The following is a 17,368-nucleotide window of genomic DNA, read 5'->3' as shown; positions in this document are numbered from 1 at the left end:
TCCATATGTTAGAGAGCCAATATTTTATCACATTACAATCTTGCCAGAAGCCCTGAAAGTGGTAAACTCTCAGTTTTGCACAATTCACTCTTGACCTTGCCCATTAACATCTCCAAAGGGAGTCTGAAAACCTTTCAGGTATAAAGAAGCATACCATAACCCAGAGACTCCGTTCAACTTTTCTTTTGGGAGACTTCTTTTAATAATAGCAGTATTTATGCTATCTTACACAGCTGGGTTTGTGCTTACCACTCAATTTTTTTCAGACTCAACCATTCCTTGGAATACACTCATTCTGACAAAATACATTCATAATGATAGTACTATAAAGAAAGCAAAAGAATAATTAACACAAACGTCAAGAGGGGGATACAGGAGGATTTTACAGTACTAGTGATGTTCTATTTCTTAAATGAAACGTTGGGTAGCTGGGTGTTCCTTTATTATTTAATAAAATAATGTGTTACATAATCTTCAAATAATGTGCAATACATTTCATAATACAAAGTTACACATTCATTATATAGCTGCTTTGTGCCATGGATTGTTCTCAGCTAAGTGGACTGAACAAAAAAACCAACCATTTTCCCTGACCTCACCTAATTCTGTAAATTACATCTACACTAAGTGTTACAGAAGACAGAGTGCTATGACATCTTACAATATGAGGGTGAACTTAGGCTGTGAAACCAGGAAAGGCTTTGGTGACAACATAGCATTTGAATTGAAACACCATGAAAAAGAATTAGTCAAACGAAGATAAAAAGAGCCTTTCAGGAAGAAGAAATAGAGATTTCTTGAAGGCAAGGACCTTGTCTCATTTACTTCTTACTTCATATTAGTATTATGAACACGGTCAGCCCTTATGGATGTGGAGAAACTGAAACTCTTGTGTACTGTTGGTGAAAATGTGAAACAGTATAGCTGTTGTGGAAAATACTATGGGGATTCCTCAAGAAATTAAAAATAGAGCTATTGGCGTCAGCCCTTATGGATGTGGAGAAACTGAAACTCTTGCGTACTGTTGGTGAAAATGTGAAACAGTATAGCTGCTGTGGAAAATACTATGGGGATTCCTCAAGAAATTAAAAATAGAGCTATTGGCCACACACAGTGTGTGGCTCACACCTGTTATCCTAGCACTTTAGGAGGCCGAGGAAGGAGGAACAGTTGAGTCCAGGAGTTCAAGACCAGCCTGGGCAACCAAGTTAGGCTCCACATGTACAAAACATAAATTTTACAAATTTGCTGGGCATGGTGGTGTCCAGCTGTAGTGTCCCAGGGACTCACAGGACTGAGGCAGGAGGACTACTTAAGCCCAAGAGGTCAAGGGCAGTGAGCCAGGATCATACCCCTGCCCTCCAGCCTGGGTGACAGAACAAGACCCTGTCTCAAAAAATAAAAATAATAAAAATAGAACTACTATATAATCCAGCATTTCACTTCTAGGTATTTATCCAGAAGAACTGATAAAAGAGGGTCAAAGAGATATTTGCACACTCATGTTCATTGAAGCATTATTCACAATAGTCAAGAGGTAGAAACAACCTAAATGTCTATCTACAAATTAATGGATAAAGAAAATGTGGTATGTACATATTAGAGAATATTATTCAGCCTTAGAAAAGAAAATCCTGTCATAGCTACAACATGGAAAAACCTTAAGCACATTATGCTAAGTAAAATAAGCCAGTCACAGAAAAGCAAATACTGCATGACTCCACTTATATAAGGTATCTAAAGCAGTCAAACTCATAGAAGCAGAAAGCAGAATGTGTTGACAGGGGGTAGGAAAATGGGGAGTTGCTGTTCAATGGTATAGAATTTCAGTTATTCAAGATAACAAAATTTTAGGCCAGGCATGGTGGCTCATGCCTGTAATCCCGGCACTTTGGGAGGCCGAGGTGGGTGGATCACTTGAGGTCAGGAGTTTGTGATCAGCCTGGCCAACATGGCGAAACCCCATCTCTACTAAAAAAAAAAAAAAATATTGGCCAGGCCAGGCGTGTTGGTGTATGCCTATAATCCCAGCTACTCGGGAGGCTGAGGTGGGAGAATCACTTGAACCAGGAAGACGGAGGTTGCAGTGAGCCGAGATCACACCACTGTACTCCAGACTGGTTGACAAAGTGAGACTCTGTCTCAAAAACAAAACAAAACAAATTAAATAAACAAATAAGTAAATAATTGAAATATTGTTCTGTTATTCCTTTTTACACTTTAATGTTATCAAACTAAAGGCCCTGGGAAACAAGAAGACCTAAATGTGTATGCTAAGTTTACTGTCTTGAATCTGAAACTTTGTTTTCTAATATTTGCTATTTGCTAGATGATAACAACTCCATTAAGTTAGAAACCACATTAATCTTTTCCACTACTTTAATTTAGGACTCAGCACTTTAATTTAGGTCTTACACATAATAGGCAATCATAAACTATTTATTTAATAAATGAATTTTTGTCTAACTTCTTAATTTAATATCCTATTTCCTTGTTCAAATGACTTGATTTTTATTTTGCTATCAGTTATCTGCTAACACAAACATTCAGATCTATAGTTTTAAAGACTTGAGATAATCAGAGGCCTCTAAACGCTTACATTCAATCATGATAGTTTACATTTTATTTCTATCACTATCTGCATTTCCATTTCCTTTGGTTAAACAGTTAGCACTGGTATCTTTCATTTACTTTGTGAACAAGTGAATATTCATTCAAACATAATTTATTAAGTCTCTCAAGTATTGGGAACTAAGAGACATGAACATAAGTAAGAACTCTGCCCATCTTCAGAGTTCCCAGTCTAGTTTGGATAGAAACATTCAAATAAATAATTGCAGTACAATGTGATAATCTCTTAACTGCCTATTTCAGCAGGCCAAAGCAAATGGCAATGTAACACTATCTCTTAAATCAGGTAAAAAGACAATTAAAGGGCAATGATAGAAGCTGTTGAATCTGAGGAAAGCAAAATGGAGGCTTGCCAAATGACTTCCATTTTGTAATCTATGCAGTTTAATTGAAGGACCTAACTTTACGGTGAGTTTTCCATTCATGGCTGTTGAGATTATTCAATTACTGATAACAGTAAAGAATAAGTGACATAATATGAATTGTCTCTAGCTATATGTTTAACTTTTCCTCATTTTTTTTTTAAAAAAGCACGGTTCTTTAATGGTGATTGATGTTTGTTTTAGTGGAATTCCATTTCTGAGAAAAAATTAACAATATAAGCTAAAAGAGGTACGCAGAAAGTGCTATGGGCCAGGAGTGGTGGCTCATACCTGTAATCCCAGCACTTTGGGAGGCAAAGGTGAGAAGACTGCTTGAGGCCAAGAGTTCGAGACCAGCCTGGGCAACATAGTAAGACTCCCGTCTCTACAATTTTTTTTTCTTTAATTAGCCCAGTGTGGTGGCATGCACCTGCAGTCCCAGCTACTTTGGGAGGCTGATGTGGGATTATCACTTGAGCACCAGCGTTCACGGCTATAGTGAGCTATGACCACACCACTGCGCTGTCATGATCACTTAAGTAGAAAACGGAGCTTTAAATATACTGTTTGAAGCTACAGAGACTGGTCAGAAACACATAGGAGAATAACAGTATCTCTTAAAAGGTTGAGGGAGAGGGAACGAGGAAATAGTGTAAATAAGATAAAGTCTTTTTATCATAACAGGAAGTCCATAGACAATGTCTATATGGAGGTAACCACACGGACTAGAGACAGGGGTAAAAGTTGTTACATCTAGAAAACAAGCTATCATTTTTACAACAAGTCTTTCTGGACTAATTTATCTTTGTTGTTGTTGAGACGGGAGGCTCACACTGTCACCCAGACTGGAGTGTAGTGGTGCGATCTCAGCTTACTGCAACCTCGCCTCCCAAGTTCAAGTGATTCTCTTGCCTCTGGCTCCCGAGTAGCTGGGATTACAGGCACCCGCCACCATGCCCAGCTAACTTTTTTTGTATTTTTAGTAGAGATGGGGTTTCACTATGTTAGTCAGGCTGGTCTTGAACTCCTGACCTCGTGATCCACCTGCCTCAGCCTCCCAAAGTGCGTGAGGCACCGTGCCTGGTGGCTAATTGATCTTTTAACCGTATGCTGTATTATTTTGATAAAAAAATTTTTTTCCAGAAAAAAATATGATAAATATTAAAAAGCACACTGAACAAAATACATTTAATCTTAATACTATGGTTACTAGGGTAAGTCATTATTTAAACTTTTTATGAAAACTGTGTAACATTTCAAACTGGAGCCAGATTCCTAAAACCAGCAATGACTTCTCTGTTGTAAAAGTCAATGAACGCTTTTCTTACTAATCAATTTTCAACAGTTCTATGAATACTTATTGTCTTTCATGACTGATGTTACTGCAGATGACAGCTATTTCCTGACTCAAACCTCTCACTGTCAGCATAATCTTGTACTGGAAATAATTTAAATGTATTGCAATAAGCTGTATAATACCATCTAATTCCCATCCCATTCAACCTGCTCCACTGTAACTCACCGACAGAAATCATTATTTTAAACTATTTTTCCTAAAAGTTTTCTCAAAATATACAGAAGGTATATGAATTATGGTAAAATTCAGCATTGGAAGGAAAAGGTATTAAGATGAAAGTACAAATCAAAGTTAAAAGAAAAATAGAGCAGGTAATAAAAAGCATAGAGAAAACCTAAGCCCTTAAAAGAAAAAATGAATTTTTAAGGAAAAGAGGTAAAAAATTAATACAAAGGATAAAATAAAACTATCCTACATAAAGCTATTTATGTTCAAGGATAAGGCTAGAAATCAATAATATGTATGTGTTAAAAGTTAGTTAAATACATGGGAGGAATTTCTTGAGGCAGAAAAGGATACCTTTCCCTAATAATTTACTAACAGTAAAAAGATATACACTGTAAGAGCTCTTTAGTACTACTGTAAAATGAAATTTCGAGAGAAGAAGGGTATAGAAGGCAAAAACAATATCTCAAATATTGTAATAAGTTGGCTGTCTTCTTTGTCCTGTTTTTTTTTCAGACTGCTGGGGAGGAAATGCATCTAGACAGAAGAACATTATTTTGGTTCAAGCTAACACTTGTGAGACTCATGTCATAAGTCACCACATCCCATCAACCACTATTCTCTATAATATTCATATTAATTTAACATTTAACAAGATAGAGGCTATTCTGGGGTACACTGGCAGGAAATACTTGATACTTTACCAGATTTACCTTATCATAGGTGACCACAGGATGAAACAAGATTCAAAAGCTATGGAAAACGACCTACACATAAAAGGTAATCATGTTGGGAATAGTGTCAGGCAGGGGAAAAATAGCATGTCTCACAATTTGTTCAGAGTCACTTTATTGGAAAGGCTCTGCACATATCTTTGCATACCACAAACAAGAAAAACAAGTTATCATAAATTAGAGAATTAAAAATAAAACATGTTTATATAATATTTGAAATATGAAATATCTTGAGAAGTCATATTTGTTAGTACATTTCAGACACGACAGGCAAAAGTTCGCGATTTTGAAAGAGAATGAGAAAAAAGAGTGAAAGAAATTTTACGTATTTCTTTCTTCTTCTGTCCAAAATCTGGTTCTTGTGCTTTCTATTTTGGCTGCTATCTTTTAAAGTATGTAATATTCTAAAAATTTCTGGTATAATGCTATTAAGAAATACACAAAGATAATGTTTTCACATATGTGAGATTTTCACATATTATATAATATGGAAGCTTATCATTTTCAAACACAGGCTTCCCTTTTATAGACTGGTGTCTGCCACAAACTACTTATTTTTAAAGATATTTCCTTTAAATATACTAGTAAACTATCAGATCACTACATTTCATACTCTTTTATATGCAACTGAGTATCAGAAGCTAGAAACTTAATTGGCAGCAGCAATGATTAAATCTAGTCATAACTAAGGAAAAAAAAAAGTAAGTACTCAGGAAAAGGCTAAGAGAAGGTACTTTATCTGGGCATTTCTGACACAATTTCTCATAATGTCAAAATAACATTACTTCGTGAATAACATTAATTATATGTAATATTTCTGCCATACAAATGATCTACAGATTGAATTATAACTTCTGTTAATTTTTATAAAAGATAAATTCTTTCCAACCAGTATTTAGTTGATGAAGAATAGTGATCACGGAACTTGGTTCAAATAGGGTTGTCCATAAAATAAATTCATTTTTATCTTTTCTAGAATATTTTTTTCTCTCAAAAGACAAAGAAGGGACTGAGCAGCTATAAAATGTCCACTTTTCTGGTGAGTAAATAAAGGTAAAACTGACAACATTGAACAAACATACTCATTTGGAAAATAAAATGTCAAATGGAAGACATTTCTTGTATAAGATGAGGCTAAATACAAATATCACAATATTCTCTTGCTAATGCACAGATCAGGTGTAACCTAATAAAGGTTGAATGGTTACATGCCCTGAAACTATGTATGGAAAGAATCTTGACTGAATCTGTAGCACCACCCTGTCACTATCAAACATAATAATAAATGAACATTCACTGGATCTGAAAGCTCAGTTGTTGCTGTAAATAGTCACTGACAGACCAAAAACGTCTCAGTCATGTACTTAGCTCATAAATTACTAAAGGCAAAACACTCAAATAGCCTTGGAAAAACATCTATAAGATGTGACATGCTATGAAAATATAGAAAGGACATTTCCTTGTTGCCATAAAGTACATCTGTGTCCTTTAAAACATAGCATCCACTCTGAGTTATCAGGATATAAACTGTTCTCAAGGGTCAGAAGTTGTTGAATGACACACCTGACTTTAGATCACTGCAATGAATAGACTCTGAGGTTCCTGCCCAGAGTCATAATTCTAAACTATTGTTAACCAAGATAATGCCACTACCACACCTGAAAAGGGTGCTCCTGACTGAACTGTAATACAAGTAGCAGCAAGCATGGTCACTCGAGGGCCACTGGACTAGGAAGAGTAATCAGGGGTTACTGTTAAATCTTTTGACAATTTATTTCTGATGCCCTTCCTTATCTTCAACTCACAAGTCAATAAGCAGAGGTAGAGAAATGTTTCCATAAAGTTAGGGCAAGGTAACTTATTACTAAAAGAGAAATTTACTTGAGGAGTAAGTTAACATTATGAAGAAAATAGTCTTTAATGAAACACATCAACCAAATCAAATATTATGACACTTAATTCTATCCTTTACACCAACCTAAAAATCTAACCGATAAGATTTTATTTTCAAATGATACTTTTGTCCACCAGTCATTATTTTGACATTCAAAATCTTTCTTGGAATGTAATCTGTAATAACCAAGCACGGTTAAAATTTCCAGTCCTCTGAGGTAATTATTTGGAATCTGCGAAAAACAAAGTAGAAACAATGCTCTGTATGATATAGAGAAATGCTAAATGATTAATGGCTAAATCAATGATTTAAAATGTTTTATTTGTAAATGTAAAGAATTTCTAAATCTATTCGTTCAGAAAAGGAATAAGGAAAAAATGGCAAAATCTGCCTAACATAACAAGGAGATAGTTGGGTTTGACACAAGTAAGACTATATAGTAACTGAAATTTAGAATTCAGCAAATGTTTTCTTCTAGCACACTTCCTTTTGGCCTTTGAATCAATCATTTGCTGAGAATTTACAATTTATCTGGTTTTGTCTGTTTTCTACCATTTCCCCATTTCTCTTTCCAGAATTATCTTTTTTCTCCATTGATTAGATTTTTCTGGGTTAAACTGACTAATTTCACATCCAAACATTTAAAAAGTAATGTTACCTTATTCATTCCATATTAAAATGAAACAAAATACAAAAATCTTAACTTCAGTACAAATTATGAACTCAATCTCAAAAAATCTCTCAGGTTCTCATACACGGACAAGTTTAGTCGTCAAGAATTAATATTCAGGCCAGGTGTGGTGGCTCATGTCTATATTCCCAGCACTTTGGGAGACCGAGGTGGGTGGACCACAACGTCAAGAGATATGACTACCCTGACCAACATGGTGAAATCCCATCTCTAATAAAAATACAAAAATTAACTGGGTGTGGTGGTGCACGCCTGTAGTCTCAGCTACTCAGGAGGCTGAAGCAGGAGAATTGCTCGAACCCAGGAGGTGGAGGTTGCAGTGAGCCAATATCACGCCACTGCACTCCAGCCTGGGCGATAGGGCAAGACTCCGTCTCAAAACAAAATGAATTAATACTCACAGGTTTGACATTATTTCTCTCGAAACTTTATAATAAGGAACAAACATTTTTAAAATGTATTACTTAAAAGTGGTTAGCCTATTTAACCTTGTGGAATATATGTCAAGTATCTTGCCATCTTGAAAGATATCTCACAAACTAAAGTCTGAGGATTTTCTCAACTGGCAACGTCAAGAGATAAAACTGAGCTAGAAATCTAGTCTACTACATTCAAGGATGTTCAAAAGAGTACACCAAATCTGTCATGTCATGTCAGCTTGTTTTGTTACCTCTATGTTTTGTGAAAGTAGAGTTACAAAAGAAGACCTATTATGGCAATAATATATACATTAACACATATGCCAAGCTAAGAATAAATTCTTTTTCATTTTAAGATGAATGAATATACAAAATATATGTATATACACATATACATGTATATATATGTATGCGTGTGTGTGTGTGTATTTGTCATAAGCAACAGAGCTCTGTGAGAATTTTAATAAGTCTTCAGGAAGATAAACTCTACACTATGTATAATTCACTAAAATTTAACATTAGTCTCAGGATACAAAATCAGTGTATAAAAATCACAAGCATTCCTATACACTAAGAACAGACAGACAGCCAAATCATGAGTGAACTCCCATTCACAATTACTACAAAGAGAACAAAATACCTAGGAATCCAACTTACAAGGGATGTGAAGGACCTCTTCAAGGAGAACTAGAAACCACTTCTCAACGAAATAATAGAGGACACAAACGAATGGAAGAACATTCCATGCTCATGGAGAGGAAGAATCAATGTTGTGAAGATGGTCATACTGCCCAAAGTAATTTATAGATTCAATGCCATCCCCATCAAGCTACCAATGACTTTCTTCACAGAATTGGAAAAAACTACTTTAAAGTTCATATGGAACCAAAAAAGAGCCCACATTGCCAAGACAATCCTAAACAAAAAGAACAAAGCTGGAGGCATCACACTACCTGACTTCAAACTATACTACAAGGCTACAGTAACCAAAACAGCATGGTACTGGTACCAAAACAGATTCATAGACCAATGGAACAGAACAGAGGCCTCAGAAGTAACACCACACATCTACAACCATCTGATCTTTGACAAACCTGACAAAAAGAAGAAATGGGGAAAGGATTCCCTATTTAATAAACGGTGCTGGGAAAACTGGCTAGCCATAAGTAGAAAGCTGAAACTGGTTCCCTTCCTTACACCTTATACAAAAATTAACTCAAGATGGATTAAAGACTTAAATGTTAGACCTAAAACCATAAAAACCCTGTAAGAAAACCTAGGCAATACCATTCAGGACATAGGCATAGGCAAGGACTTCATGACTAAAACACTAAAAGCAATGGCAACAAAAGCCAAAATTGACAAATGAGATCTAATTAAACTAAAGAACTTCTGCACAGCCAAAGAAACTACCATCAGAATGAACAGGCAACCTACAGAATGGGAGAAAATTCTTGCATCTACCCCTCTGACAAATGGCTAATATCCAGAATCTACAAAGAACTTAAAACAAATTTACAAGAAAAAAGGAAACAACCCCATCAAAAAGTGGGCAAAGGATATGAACAGACACTTTTCAAAAGAAGACAATTATGCAGCCAACAGACACATGAAAAAATGCTCATCATCACTCGCCATCAGAGAAATGCAAATCAAAACCACAATGAGATACCACCTCACACCAGTTAGAATGGCGATCATTAAAAAGTCAGGAAACAACAGGTGCTGGAGAGGATGTGGAGAAATAGGAACATTTTTACACTGTTGGTGGGAGTGTAAATTAGTTCAACCATTGTGGAAGACAGTGTGGCGATTCCTCAAGGATCTAGAACTAGAAATACCATTTGACCCAGCCATTCCATTACTGGGTATATACCCAAAGGATTATAAATCATGCTACTATAAAGACACATGAACATGTATATTTATTGTGGCACTATTCACGATAGCAAAGACTTGGAAAAAACCCAAATGTCCCTCAATGACAGACAGGATTAAGTAAATGTGCCACATATACACCATGGAATACTATGCAGCCATAAAAATGGATGAGTCCATGTTCTTTGTAGGGACATGGATGAAGCTGGAAACCATCATTCTGAGCAAACTATCGCAAGGACAGAAAACCAAACACCACATGTTCTCACTCATAGGTGGGAACTGAACAATGAGAACACTTGGACACAGGAAGGGGAACATCACACAGTGGGGCCTGTTGTGGGGTCGGGGGATGGGGGAAGGATAGCATTAGGAGAAATACCTAACGTAAATGATGAATTAATGGGTGCAGCAAACCAACATGGCACATGTATACATATGTAAACAAAACTGCACATTGTGCACATGTATCCTAGAACTTAAAGTATAATAATAAAAAATAAAAAATTTAACATTAACCAACATTTTAGTATCCACAGTATGATAAAAGACAATCCTTAACACTTCAAATACCTAACAAATTTTTTAAAATTTCAAAATGGACTGAATTATGCTCAGCATAGCTCTAGTGTCAGTGTATTTTATTATTTTTATGATGCTTTAAAAATTAGTAATTTCATATTAGGCTTACATAATAACTCTTTAGAATGTTTCATTAACTGGTTCATTTTCCAACTACATGTAATGACACAGCATATATTGTATTGGGAAAGCTGTTTTAACTTAACCCCTTTAATGCTGGTGTCTCTCCTTAGAATATGAGTAACTAACAAAGCTGCTGTAACATGTCTATTTCATACCTTCCTACATTGCCTTTTGGCTCTGTTTCATAATTAGAGAACCTAATCCAGAAAAAAAAACTGGTTTAAAAAATGTCCTCAAAATGCATACCATAAAACTTTATCATAAAACACCTTTATAATCATAAGTCAAATTACATGTTCCCATTTACTGTGTATCTTTGTACATTGCCTCTTATATGATATAATGGATACCAATCCTACGTTTGTTTTCATGAAACTTTAATATACATTCTTTGATGTGCTCATTGTAAGAAATCTAAGAAGGAGATAGAGTATCTATAATGAAGTCTGTTTTACTGAGGCCCCAAATATATTTCTTATAATGGTTATAATAATGATGTTATTTGGTATCTTATATCTGTAATGAGAAAAAAATTTATGAAAAGTTATTGGCCATTATAATGTTGTTTCAGATTACTTTTTAAATTTGAACATATTCCTTGGCTTACCTGTTGCATGTAACAAACTAGCTTCTACTCTGTGGGGAATTCTTGATGGAATTTTCATAGAAGCACGAATCTGGTAAAAACTAAAGCAAAATAAACAAGGAAGTTATTTCAAAGCATATTTAAAAATATGGAATGCCCCAACTTCCACATTTGTATCTGTATTAAAATAATAAAGTTGACCTAATTATATCAGTCTCCCATAACATACTATTGTTGGAAAAAAAAAATCAGGCTTACATATCAAATGTAAGCATGGCATAAAACCAAAAGAGAAACTCAGTATATATAAAGATAAATGAAAGAAACAGATACAATACATACAATATTTTTTATTTTATATGTGATAGCAACCTGTGGAATTAGAAAAGCATCTAAGAGCTTCATTGTTTCACTTGGCTTTAAAGGGGCATGATAAAACTCCATAAAGTTAGATGACTTGTTAAGATTAAGATGAGGACTGCTTGAAAACATGAGAAAACTGAGAAAAAAATCGAAGTGGAATCAGCGGGAACCTTGAAAGCAGGGGAGAGCAAAGTTTTCTAGGAACTCTTCAACTTTCCATTTTGAAGGTTTTGACTAAAGATCAAGCAAAATATTGCTATTTTAAAATGTAAAGATATACGATATAAAAGCAAATTAATACTAAACAGTGGTAGACGCTTCATTTTAAACTTCCTCAGCACAGAGACCATGTCTTATTTATAGCGTACATTCACAATCCTTGGTTTACACACAGTTAAGTGTTCAGTATGTGTTTGCTAAAATTTGGAGACATTTAAATAAAACTCTGCATTTATCTGACACCATTTTTCACAGAAATAGAAAACACAATACTAAAATTTGTATGGGACCACAAAATACTCTGAATAGTCAAAGCAATCTTGAGCAAAAAGAACAAAGTGGCCAGACGTGGTGGCTTATACCTGTAATTCTAACACTGTGGGAAGCCAAGGCAGGTGGATCACTTGAGGTCAGGAGTTCAAGACCTGCCTGGCCAACATGGCAAAACTCCATCTCTAACAAAAAGACAAAAAATTAGCCAGGCATGGTGGCATGTGCCTGTGGTCCCAGCTACTAGGGAGGTTGAGTCATGAGAACTGCTTGAATCCAGGAGGCGGAGTTTGCAGTGAGCTGAGATCACACCACTGCACGCCAGCCTGAGAGACAGAGTGAGATTCTGACTAAAAAAAAAAAAAAAAGGGTCACACTCCCTGAGTTCAAAATATCTTTCCAAGCACTTGTAATCAAAACAGCATGGTACTGGCATAAAAACAAACACATCAACTACTGCAACAGGACAGAATTCCAGAAATAAACCCACACATTTACGGTCAGTTGGTTTTTGACAAAGGTGCCAAGAACACACAATGAAGAAAGGACAGTTTCTTCAATAAATGGTGTGGGGAAAACTGGATATCCTCAGGCAGAAGAGTGAAATTAGATCCTTATCTCATACCATATAAAAAATCAACTCAAATGGATTAAAGACTTATACATAAGACCTGAAACTGCAAAACTATTAGAAGAAAACACAAGGGGAAAGCTCTATTACATTGTTCTGAGCTATGATTTCTTGGATATAACCCCAAAAGCCCAGGCAACAAAAGCAAACATAGATAAATAAGATTACGCCAAATTAAAAAGCTTCTGCAGAGCAAAAGAAACAATTAACAGACTGAAGAAACAACCCACAGATTGGGAAAAAAATATTTGCAAACCAAAAAATATTTGTAAACTATACATCTGATAAGGAACTAATATCCAAAATATATAAAGAATTCAAACAACTCAACTTCAAGAAAACAAATAACCAAATTAAAAAATGGGCAAAGTGCAGGAATAAACATTTCTCAAAAGAAGACATACAAATGGCTAACAGAGATGTAAAAATGTTCAACATCTGTATTTATCAGGGAAATACAAATCAACACCATGAGAATCACCCACATCCATTGGAATGGCTATTATCAAAAAGAAAACAGAAAAGAAAACAGAAAAGATAGTCTTGGTGAGGATGTGGAGAAAAAGGAATCACTGCACACTGTTGGTGAGAATGTAGACTAGCACAGCCGTTATGGAAAATATTACGGAGGTTCCTCAAAAAACTAAAAATAGAGTTACCATATAATCCAGCAATTCCACTACTCGGTACATATTTAAAGAACTGAAATCAGTATATTAGAAAGATATCTGCTCCCCTGTGTTCACTGCAGCATTATTCACAATAGCTAAGATAATGGAAGCAATTGTAGTGTTTATCAATGGATGACTAGATAATGAATGGCAAATGTAGTATATATACACAACAGAATACTACAGATAGCCTTAAAAAATAAGAACATTCTGTCATTTGCAACAACATGAATGAACCTGGAGGGCATTACGTGAAGAGAAATAAGCCAGGCACAGAAAGACAAATAATGTATGATGTCACTTATACGCAGAATCTAAAAATCTTGAACTCATAGAAGCAGAGAGTAGAATGGTATTTACCAAAGGCTGGGATTGCAGGGGGTGGGAAAAGAGGAGATGTTGGTCAAACAGTACAAAGTTGCAGTTGGACAGGAGTAATATGTTTTAGTGATCTATTGCACTGCATGGTAACCACAGTTAATAATAATGTATATCTCAAAATCCCTAAAAGGATAGATTTAAAATGTTCTCACTACAAAAAAAAAGTAGGTGAAGTGATATGTTAATTAGCTTGATTTAATACATACATCGAAACATTACATTGTACTTCATATATACAATTTTTAAATTGTCAAAAAAATTTTTTAAATATGAAAAGAAAGCCACCTCTCTGTTAGAATGTATCAGGGAAAGTCTATTCTATATTAACCATTTTGAGGGAAGAAACCATATCTAAATATTCCATACCAATGGTCAACAGCTTTCTTAAAGGGCTTGACAATATATTTTTACTTTGTGGGCCATAGTCTCTGCTGTGACTACTCATTTCTACTGCTGAGCAAAAGTAGCTATAAACTAAGTAAATGGACGTGGCTGGGTTTGGCTCAGTATCAAGCCAGATTTGGTCCAAAGGCTGTAGCTTTCCCACCCATTTATGTATTCCCACAATTAGCACCATGATAGTATCTCACCTAACATTAGATGAAAAAATACGTCTTTAGTTGATGAATATGCACACTATGAATCATTAGATTTGATTCCTAATTAGATTTTCTGGTAATAATTATGTTTTTAAAATAGAAATTAATGGAAGGATAAAAAACAGAAAAAGCAAAATACTTTTAAAACAGCCTATCATAAAAATATGTGATCACTGATTCTGCAGAATTTTATAAGATGCTATGTCAATAAAGTGTTAAAAAAATTTTTTAATCCCCACATTTAATATATACTACTAGAACACCATATAGTAATTTATATTCCCTAAATGCCATTTGTTCATCACTTATTGAAGATCTATGTGATAGGTGTTAGAAATACAGGGAAAGAAACACTAAAAGCAAACATACATATTATTTTAAATAAAGTTCATCTGATATTTATGAAAGCAGTCTACTATTGTAAATACATTTTTTATTAAAATTATTGCTACTTTAAAAGGTATAAAATTTTTTAGATAAATAATTTTTTTTCTTTTATTCTTTTTCTTATGGAGACAGGTCTCACTCTGTCATCCAGGCTGGAGTGCAGTGGTACAACCATGGCTCACTGCAGCCTCGACCTCCTGGGCTTAAGCAATCCTCCCATCTCAGCCTCCCGAGTAGCTGGAACCACAGGCATGCCTGGTTATCTTATCTTTTCCCTTCCCTCCCCTTCCCTTCCCTCCCCTCCCCTCCCCTTCCCGTTCTTTCTTTCTTTCCTTCCTTCTTTCCTTCTTTCTTTCTTTGTTTTCTGAGACAGAGTCTCACTCTGTCACCCAGGCTGGAGTGCAGTGGCACAATCTCTGCTCAGTGCAACCTCCACCACTCAGGTTCAAGCAATTCTCATGCCGCAGCCCCTGGAGTAGCTGGGATTACAGGCGTGTACCACCAAGCCTGGCTAATTTTTGTATTTTTAGGAGAGACAGGTTTCACCATATTGGCCAGCCTAGTCTCAAACTCCTGACCTCAAGTGATCTACCTGCTTCCCTTCCAAAGCGCTGGGATTACAGGTGTGAGCCACTGCACCCAGCCCCAAAATTTTAAATGTGGATGAGTTAATTATTTAAAAAAATATATGAAGTAAGAGATTAAAAAAATTCAAAAATCAAAGAATAAAACACTTCCATGTTAAGAGCTGTGGTCGGCTAGGTTATTCAGAACAACCTCTTGCTAAAAGACAATGCCAGGTAAAGCATAAAAAGTGTATCTGTAAAAGTATTGAAGAGCTCACAAGATAGTATGGAATTACCAAGGAAAATTTAAAGGAAAGCAAAATCATAGTGAATTAGGCAAAGCAATTAAACTGCTTTTGTTCTGAGGCCATCTGTTGATATATTCCAGCAAACCTTAATTGAGAAGAAAATTGAGATGAAAAAGACCAATCAACCAACAGAAAGATGAAAAAAAAGGTATGATTAAACAGTTCATAGAAAAAGAAATGCAAATGACTCTAAATATACAAAGAGAGTTCAATTTCACTTATAACTTAAAAAACTATAAATTTTCACTACAAAAATATATCCATTCTCAACTATCAGAATGACAGAAATCCAACAATCTAACAAAATATAGTCACTCTTCATTCAACAACAGGGATACATTCTGAGAAATGCATCCTTAGATTGATTTCGTCACTGTGTGAACCATGTAGTGTACTTACACAAACCTGCTGATTATACTATACAGGCAGACTATACCATATAGCCCATTGCTGCTAGGCTACAAATCTGCACCATGTTACTGTACTGCAAACTGCAAGCAATTATAACACAATAGTAGGTATCTGTGTATCTAAGCATAGAAAAAGTAATGTATCACACTACGAGGTTACCAAAGCTACTACCATCACGAGGTGATGGGAATTTTCCAGCTCCATTACAATCTTATTGGACTACTGTCATATTTGCGGTCTGTCACTGACCAAAATGCAGTTAAATGGCGCATGGGTGTAATATGTTGGCAAGCCTGTGGGTAAACAGGAATTCTACCACAGCACTAGTGAGATCATAAAATGGCACAACCCCATATGGAATGTAATTTGGCAAAAAAAGAGCAAAAATAGGTGTCATTTACCCCTTGCCTCAACAGCCCACTTTTAAGAAGATATCCCAAAGATAGTATGGCAAAAATATTAAATGATATATGCAGATTGTAGTATTAGTTGCAACAGCAATTGCAATATTGTAGTATTAACTGCAATTGGAAAATGTAAGATAAAAACAAAACGTCCGACAGGGGGACTGGTTGAATAAACTATGGTACAACTATACAATGGTGTAAAATGCAATTGTAAACAGGAATGTGACATATCTCTTAGATTTTTGTAAATTTAAAATTGGTGGGTTAAGCTAAAGGTTTGATTATGTACTTCCTACAGTATTATATCAAAGGACATATAATGTCTGGTTGTCTCTTTTTTTGTGATATGATGGATTCAGGTGTTACCACCCGAATGTTAATCACTCACACTTAGAGGAGTGACCTCTGAGATACACTTTTAAACAACAAAAGCAGGGTACAGAGTGTATGTATCCTATGCTACCTTTGTGTAAGATGGAAGGGTGTGACTATATATTTATTTGCCTCTATTTTCAAATGGAAAAAAAATAAAAGGATATACCAAAAACTAATAAAAACAAAATGGTTATCTATGGGATGAGGAGAGAGAAGGTACGGGGATCAAAACGAGATCTATCTCAATATAGTGGACTTTACAGAGTTTTGATTTTGGACCCATGTAAATTTTTTATATAATTATAAAACAAAGAAAATGTCAATCCCTAAACAACCCTGAAACAAATAAACGTAATGT

The 17,368-nt window shown here is 35.2% G+C and overlaps 1 protein-coding gene across 20 annotated transcripts in view; it reads right to left on the bottom strand.

Moving 5' to 3' along the window:
* The window catches only part of FAM135A (family with sequence similarity 135 member A), a 135,223-nt gene that overhangs the window by 97,389 nt on the left and 20,466 nt on the right, over window positions 1-17,368 (bottom strand). For 19 of the 20 annotated variants that reach the window (XM_025384023.1, XM_025384030.1, XM_025384040.1 and 16 more), the window contains one exon: window positions 11,444-11,523. The exons of the other annotated variant lie outside the window; for it this stretch is intronic. In XM_025384023.1, the coding sequence (XP_025239808.1) occupies window positions 11,444-11,523 (80 nt within the window). The remainder of the gene's footprint in view (window positions 1-11,443; window positions 11,524-17,368) is intronic. 20 annotated transcript variants of the gene reach the window in all.

The sequence above is a fragment of the Theropithecus gelada genome, chromosome 4, assembly GCF_003255815.1.
Source record: "Theropithecus gelada isolate Dixy chromosome 4, Tgel_1.0, whole genome shotgun sequence".
In the NCBI taxonomy this organism is placed as follows: domain Eukaryota; kingdom Metazoa; phylum Chordata; class Mammalia; order Primates; family Cercopithecidae; genus Theropithecus; species Theropithecus gelada.
This window is presented reverse-complemented; position numbering and strand designations above follow the sequence as displayed.